Source organism: Amphiura filiformis, chromosome 1, assembly GCF_039555335.1.
Source record: "Amphiura filiformis chromosome 1, Afil_fr2py, whole genome shotgun sequence".
In the NCBI taxonomy this organism is placed as follows: Eukaryota; Metazoa; Echinodermata; class Ophiuroidea; order Amphilepidida; family Amphiuridae; genus Amphiura; species Amphiura filiformis.
Window position 1 is genome coordinate 11843251 of NC_092628.1, and position 8540 is coordinate 11851790.

Below are 8540 nucleotides of genomic sequence, written 5' to 3' on the forward strand. Positions count from 1 at the left end.
TACGGGCTCTGCCTTGTAATCGGTGGATTGTAATTTGAGCACTGGCGGTGCCATCGTGTTGTGCTCTTGGGCAAGGCGCTTTACCATACTTGCCTCTCTCTACCCAGGGGTGAAATGGGGAGCTGTTATGAATATAGTCCATTGAGCGCCGCCCAAAGGTACATGTGCGCATGTGAAAGATGCTGTATAAATACCAACATTTACTTATCATTGCATCGGCATCTCATTCGCTGGTTGAGCTGCGTTGCATCACGTGACCTAGTTCTTTTTACGCAATAATGAGACAGAGCAGACGGAAACCACTGAAGTAATTTGCTGAATAGTATAGTACTGGAGATATCTACAAATATTTTCCACCCATATTAGTATAGAATTCTGCTAGTCCTTTTTAAATTTACAATTCTGAAAGTCTATGTTAAGAAGAAAAATAATGCTCTGTAGACATCGGATGGTTAGTCTCATTCATAGATTTATATAACAACGCAGATGGACGTACAATGTATAACCTTCATTACACAGTAAAAACGCAGAAATAAAAATGTGTCACAAGGAAACACAAGGCGGTTCTCGAACCACGAGTCTCGCCTGCTTTTGCGACCACCTGCTTTTTCAATTACTTTTGGTAGAGGTAAATGAATTCGGCGGTTATCGGCTGGGCATGATTATCTGGCTGATGGTGACTGTACCCACCAAGTGTCATGCCCATGCAACAGTTTTTACTAATTTGACCTCAGATGACCCCTGGTGACCTCGAAATGACCTTCCAAAAATTTGGCTTAAAATGTTGACTGTACCCACCAAGTTTCATGCCCATACGACAGTTTTTACTACTTTGACCTCAGATGACCCCTGGTGACCTCGAAATGACCTTCCAAAAATTTGGCTTTAAATGTTGACTGTACCCACCAAGTTTCATGCCCATCCAACAGTTTTACTAATTTGACCTCAGATGACCCCTGGTGACCTTGAAATGACCTTCCAAAAATTTGGCTTTAAATGTTGACTGTACCCACCAAGTTTCATGCCCATATGACAGTTTTTACTAATTTGACCTCAGATGACCTCTGGTGACCTCGAAATGACCTTCCAAAAATTTGGCTTTAAATGTTGAATGGACCCACCAAGTGTCATGGACATATGACAGTTTTTACTAATTTGACCTCAGATGACCCCTAGATGACCTCAGTGACCTTGAGCCACTAACCAATACAAACCGGTTCTGTCTCGGGTCAAGATGCACCCACCCACCAAGTTTGAGGAACGTGCGACTCATAGTCTCTGAGAAAATAGGCGGAAAGCAAACTTTAACCAAAACTTTAACCAAATTTGTCACATACACACACACATACACCCCTACACACATACACACATCTGCACATCTGCACGGAAAAGTGATTATATAGTCTCCTGCCTTATCAGGCGAGACAAATCAGGCGAGACAAAAAATGAGACTAACCATAAGCTCAGGAGTTAAGTTTGTTTTTTGGGAGCCTGCCGACTAAATCGGACGGGTCCGCATCTCTGCATGTGTGTTTTGCTGTGTTACACGTGCAGCATTTGCAACGCATTTGTAGGTGCTCATAAACTGCAAAAAGAGATGTCTTGTCCACTTCTTGAACCCAATTCTTGTATATGTTTTATTATGTTTAGATCGAAACATAAAAAGCCTTTTGATGGACAAACAAACACACAAATACACAAACACACATTTCCCTAATTAAGATTTCATGACTATCGACTACTCTATTCTCAACTTGAAAACAAATGTAACCTGTACAAATTATAGAAGTCTCATCAAATGGACTGAGGTGATGCAAAGGATTCTGGGAAAGGTAATACATCTTCTTTGGATAAACAAACTACTACTAATACTACTAATAATAAAATCAGCATTTATCCATGCTTTCCAAATGCCACATCCCTCAAAGCGTGCCACGGATGACTATGCTGCCAACCCCCAAATGGCAGCACAAGTTGACCTCAATGCTGGGTGTGACAAACAACAGGCCCCGGATTGATCCACTGCTCTTTTAAACAAGGACCGTTGGTAACCGTAGCGGTCGCTGCGGGACAAAGAATTCAATTTTGCAGTGATGGTGTCTTTGAAGCAGGTTTAAGTGTGACCCCTATTTTAACCTGTAACCCCTCTGTGAGCTTAACCTTTGAGGCGCTCATCTTAAAATAATGCCAGAAAGGGCATTTCCATTAACACCAAAAAAAAAAATCAAAATTTGAAAAATTGTGTTCGGAAACCAATTTTGGACACTTTTGATGTCCAAACGATTTTCGGGGGAGAAGCGTCTTAACATCAAAAGTGTTCAGAAACCGATTCGGACACTTTTGATGTCCAAACGATTTTCGGGAAAAAGCGTCTTGACATCAAAAGTGTTCGAAACCGATTTCGGACACTTTTGATGTCCAAGCGATTTCCGGGAAAAAGCGTCTTGACATCGAAAGGGTTCGAAACCGATTTCGGACACTTTTGATGTCCAAACGATTTCGGGAAAAAGCGTCTTGACATCAAAAGTGTGTTCGAAACCGATTTCGGACACTTTTGATGTCCAAACAATTTTCGGAAAAAGCGTCATGACATCAAAAGTGTTCGAAACCGATTTCGGACACTTTTGATGTCCACACGATTTTCGGAAAAAAAGTGTCTTGACATCGAAAGTGTTCGGAAACCGATTTCGGACACTTTTGATGTGCACACGATTTTCAGGAAAAAAGCGCCTTGACATCAAGTGTTAAATCCCCTAATTTCCCTTAATTCTTGTCAATTTCCCTTAATTCACCTGAATTTCCCTCAATTTCCCTTAATTCTCTTCAATTTCCCTTAACTTCCCTCAATGTTCCCAATTTCCCTCAATTTCCCTCAATTTCCCCTCAATTTCCCTTAATTCTTGTCAATTTCCCTTAATTCACCTGAATTTCCCTCAATTTCCCTTAATTCTCTTCAATTTCCCTTAACTTCCCTCAATGTTCCCAATTTTCCCTTAATTTCCCCTCATTTTCCAAAATTTCCCTTAACTTCCTTCTATTTTCCCAAATTTCCCTTAATTCTTGTCCATTTCCCTTAATTCATCTGAATTTCCCTCAATTCCCCTTAATTCTCTTCAATTTCCCTTAACTTCCCTCAATTTCCCCTCATTTTCCCAAAGTTCCCTTAACTTCCCTCTATTTTCCCAAATTTCCCTTAATCCCCTCAATTTTCCCCAATTTCCCTTAATTGCCCACAATTTCAATTAATTCACCTGAATTTCCCTCTATTTCCCTAATTTTCCCAAAATTGCTCTTAATTTCCCCCATTTCCCTCATTTTCCCCACTTTTCCCTAAATTGCCCTCAATGGCCCTCCCCCTCACCAAGTACCATAGCCATGCGACAAACGATGTTGACGTAACAGCATTTGTTAACGTTTGTTACTAACGGGCGGACGGACGGACAGACGGACGGATGGACAGACGGACTAACAAACTAACAGAGAGACATGGTGACTTATAGAGCTGCTACCCGCAGCTAAAAACCCGCAACTTATCCCCTGCTTACTTATTTTCCTGCCTCCCAGGTACGTCCCGGTTTCTCCTTGAATTGCAGCTACAGCATTGGCACGGTTCTTAAACTGCACAAAGGCAAATCCTTCCTGTGAATCACCACCTCTGTAACAACAAAAAGATATACTATTAACACTATGGAGTAATATGGACCACAATGGCCTCATCCCAATGGCATAGTTCAATAACCTCAATTAAACAATCATAGTGAAAAAATTGACCTCAAGTTGCGGAGAATGAGTTTTTGTACCCAAATTTTCACAGGTCGTTCAATGAATAAATGTATTGGGGTTAAAGAATTATGCCCTGATAGTAGATGAGCATGTTGTGGATCCTAGTGTCAAGGGATACCGGTACTGGTATACACTTACATTGCACAATCATTTTGCCAGCAACATATTTCTATTTGACATCCTTGAAGATGTTTATCACACAATAGGCTATTATAGCCCAGTCAAATTAAGGACAATTCGCCAGCGAAGTGTTATGTGTAATCCGATTATCACTATGTCAACTGGATCACGCTTTTGAGTTCTGCACCACGATCAAAATGATCTCAACACAAAGTCTATGGCACATACTACCAATTCCAAAAGGTGCGTGATCCCGTTACCAGGGAGCTACGTAACCACTTCCCTGGGGAATAAGGGGTTAACCCACTAATTGCAACAGAATCCATTTAATCACCATTCATTCGCGAAAAGTATCATCTAAAGCAGCGTTGGACATAAGACATTTTTGTTTTTGAGGTGTATATGTGACACGATCTGGTCTATGGGGGCCAAAGGCGGCAAATTTGAAACTGAGATAAAGGTAAAAATATGGAGTAAAAAAACAATAACATACATAAGAAAATAGGCATCAAAAAACTTCGTAACTTTAGAACCAAGTATGCTAGACCTTAGGTGTTTTCAGTAAATGATAGCCTATTGTATGTGTAATGTAATAATTATAGTAACTCAATTGTCAAAAATGCCTCCTTTGGCCCCCATGGACCAGATCGTGTCACATATATTGAACAATAAAGTGATGCTGATATTGTATTAAAGTGAAGTAATCTAAGAGCAGGGGTCTAGTGGTTCATCTCGAAATACTTTATAAGTAAACTCCTCAAAAAAGTTTTTAAAACTTTCTAAAACAGCTTTATATCAAAAATATTGTCTCATATCAATACAGACATTCATTTTTTTTTTCTGTCAAAAATGACACCAAATTTGTGACTATAACTTATTCCATTGTTGAGTAACTGTCTTTGAAAGACAAGGAGGTCTCTCTCGAACAAAATGTGCCAAATCTGCCATTGTCTGTGTCATTTGCATCATACATAAGGAATATCACACTGTTTCATTAAAAATTGTTTCTAAGTACTGCTAGCCTGATGTACCGGTCTTCTGTAGCCATTGTTTTTCTCCGACCTGCCTAAAATTGCTTGACCCCACCTTTGGCCTGCCAAGAAATATTCCCCCCTATAATTGACCACCCTGGGGTTCACATGATTATTGCACCATCCCTAAGGTGAACAATATCAAACTAGAAACATCACATTTTTTGACGAAAGGTGTCGATTGTGATGCCTCCACTATGTGGCGCTTTTAATTTGGAAAGATATTATAACAAATTGGCATTGTGTGGTAAACATACAAACATAACCTAAAATGACCTTTGACTTTCATGTGATCTTGGGACACCACCAACACAAGAAGGTACCCATAATGCAGATGAGGGTTCACATAGTGCAGCTTTCACGCAAATTTGGTTGCAATAGGATTTGAACTGTTCATATGAGACCAAATTTCAATTTACAAGTTGACCTCAAATGACCTTTGACCTCAGTTTATGACCTTGAACACCACCAATAGATGAGGGTTCCCATAGTGCATCTATGACCCAAGTTTGATATAAAATTGCATCGATTGAGCCCATATTTATTGGTCGAGCTATGAGTTTTAAAATGTTGGACGAGACAAAGTCGAGACCAATAAATATTGGGCGTAAAGCATCCAATTTTATCATTATTATGTGTTGGATCCAATATTTTCACACACTTGGGATTCATCAAAACATAATAATAGTTGCAATAGGATTAGAACTGTTCACAAGAAAAAAATTTAATATATACAAATTGACGTTAAATGACTTTGACCACAGTTCTGTGACCTTGGATACCACCAACATAAGGAAATACCCATAATTCAGCTATGACTATAGTTTTTGTTGCAATATGATTTAAAATGTTCATACAAGACCAAATTTTAACCAAAGTTTTAAATAATGGTTTTTTAAAAGTTGACCTCAGATTATAATATCTTTGACCTCATCAGTATAATGACCTTGAATACCCCCAATACACGTAGGTTCCCATGGTGCACCTATGATCCAAATTTGGTTGCTTGCAATAAGATTTGAACTTTTCATATGAGACCAAATTTTCACGAAATACAGCACGGAGAGACGGAGGGACAGACATTGCAAAAACAGTATGCCTCACGGTGGAGGCATAAGGCCACTAACAGTCAATTTTGAGTTTCCCGTCACATAATTGCTGAAAACAAGTGAGGTAACTTTTTCATTATTCATTATTTTTCTGCCTTTCATAAATATGACCAACACGCATGTAAAATGTGTTGTTATTTGCCGCTCACTAACTTGTTTTGGAAGATGGATGTTTAGCCCAAATGAGATTCAATATGGGCTTCTAAACTGAATTTCAACATATTTTTGTGTTTAATGAACTAAAATTGGACCAAATTATAGGTTGTGGAGCTTAGGAAAATTTTTCCCAACTTGGCCAAAAGAGCTTTCCCAATGTGGAGCTACGGAACTGGGCATGATCCCTGACTAGGGGTCATTGGAACTACCGGAGATCCTGAAAATGGTACCGTTGACCACCCCAACATACCTGTACCACCTTCACATGCCAGTAGCCCCAGGCATGCAGGATCACAAGTTAGGCAAAACTGAAGAGGGTTGCAGAATCAAAATACCAACCTGATACAATGCCATATTTGGAAAATCTTGAATGCAGATCTAACCGCTCCACTGATTCAATGGGTACATTGGCGACAAACACACGTGAGCTGAGAGTGCTTACTGGACTTGTTAGTCGTGCCCCTGGTGGACTGCCAAGTAAACCAGGTTTACCACTGTTCCTAGATTCACCAAACCTCCCTGCCATTGTTACTGAAGAGAGAGCTTGATTTTTTCAATCCACGTACAGCCTGAAATATATAATTGAACAAAAAAGAGTATGATGAAGAGCAGGTCCCAGAAGCAAGCAGCTCCAGACATGATTGGGTCTAAATTAAATTACCATATAAAACAGTACATAATTTGAGGTGAAGGTTGTGTGAAGCTAATTGTTCCATATATTATCATGATATTTCAATTCATTTATGAAGCTACATTGAGGGAGCAAGAAATTGCACAAATTTGCTCCTTTACCCCTATAGGCTATAGACCACTTTACATGTGACGTCATTGCCCGGCATTATGGCATTTTCCATTGTTCTTTGCCCTGCAGTGTGCGTGCGCATCGTAGTTTGCTCAGGGCATGTGTATTTTAAATCTCCCACCACATTTCATATAGTACAAGAAAGCCATTAAACAGTGAAGCGGTTCATTCGAGCATATCGAAAGACCAATCCCTCGCCTTTGTTGATAAACATTGAGGTCAAGTGGTCTATACCTACATATTCATTAAATGAAATTACGGTATTGGGTATCAAAAACACTGAACAAATTTTAGCCATGATTGTTAGATGAGCAGTAATTTTTATAGACCACTTGACATGTGACGTCATTGCCCGGCAGTATGCGCACACATTATGGTACTTTCCATTGTTCTTTGCCCTGCAGTGTACGTGCGCATCGTAGTCTGCTCAGGGCATGTGTATTTTAAATCTCCCACCACATTTCATATGGTACAAGAAAGCCATTGAACAGTGAAGTGGTTCGTTCGGGCATATCGACAGACCAATCCCTCGCCTTTGTTGATAAACAATTATGTAAAGTGGTCTATACCCACGCATGTAGTGATAGGGCCTACATTCCAAGGGCATCAATCCTAGGCCAGGGGTAGGGCAGGCCCGTAACCAGGATTTATTTTGAAAGTGGACTTTTCTTTCAAAATTTGGACCTTTTTGGACTTGGGGGCAGATTTTGAAAAAGTGGACTTTTTTTACCAAAATTTGGAGGTTTTTGATCAAAAGGCATTAAAAACCAAATTTTTAGCATTATATAATGAGACCTTTTGGGCATCTGGGGGGTATCCACCCCCCATCCCCCAGTTACACAGGCCTGGGTCAAAAAGGGGTTTTTCTTTTGGCTTTAGTGATGGGGGTGGGGGCATTTGGGGGCTTACATACATCTCACTTACTTTTTTGTAAAATCCTACATATACCCCCTACTCAATGGAATGGAATTGTTTTATTTTCCACTCTGCTGACTCAAACAGTCATGTTACCATGGTCCAGGAATCAGCTTCTTTAGTTACTTGACCTAAGATGCCCCTGATTACCTTGAAGAAGGAAAAACTTTTTGGTATAATCTGCTACTTCAGGACTACTTCCAAGAAATTCCAACACTATGACTCACTTTTCCTTCTATAATCTGTGATGTATAATTTACAAATCTTGGGTATACTTTCATTGGGGACTGCTCTATAATCTGACGCTTCTATAATCCGAAGGTTCTTTTAGTCCGAAGGTTCGCTAGTCCGAACATGTGTTCATAGCATTCGCTAGTCCGAATTTTAAAAGAGGTTCTCTAGTCCGAAAAAAATTTAAAAGAGGTTCTTTATTCCGACGGTTCTTTATCTCGAAGGTTCTATAGAAAAAAAAAAAAAAAAGGTTCCCTAATCCGAATATTAAAAGAGGTTCTTTAATCCGAATTTTAAAAACGGTTCTCTAGTCCGAATATGAAAATAGGCTCTATAGTCCGAATTTAAAAAAGGGTTCTATAGTCCGAAATTGCAAAAGGGTTCTATTGCATT

At 39.6% G+C, this 8540-nt stretch overlaps 1 protein-coding gene across 1 annotated transcript in view; it reads right to left on the minus strand.

Annotated features, from left to right (window-relative positions):
- LOC140155657 (uncharacterized) overlaps positions 1-6725 on the minus strand; it is an 11360-nt gene extending 4635 nt beyond the window's left edge. The window contains exons 1-2 of the mRNA XM_072178584.1: positions 6583-6725; positions 3546-3655 (exon numbers count right to left, since the gene is read on the minus strand). Coding sequence (XP_072034685.1) covers positions 3546-3655; positions 6583-6725 — 253 coding nt within the window. The remainder of the gene's footprint in view (positions 1-3545; positions 3656-6582) is intronic.
- Positions 6726-8540: the final 1815 nt, after the last annotated feature.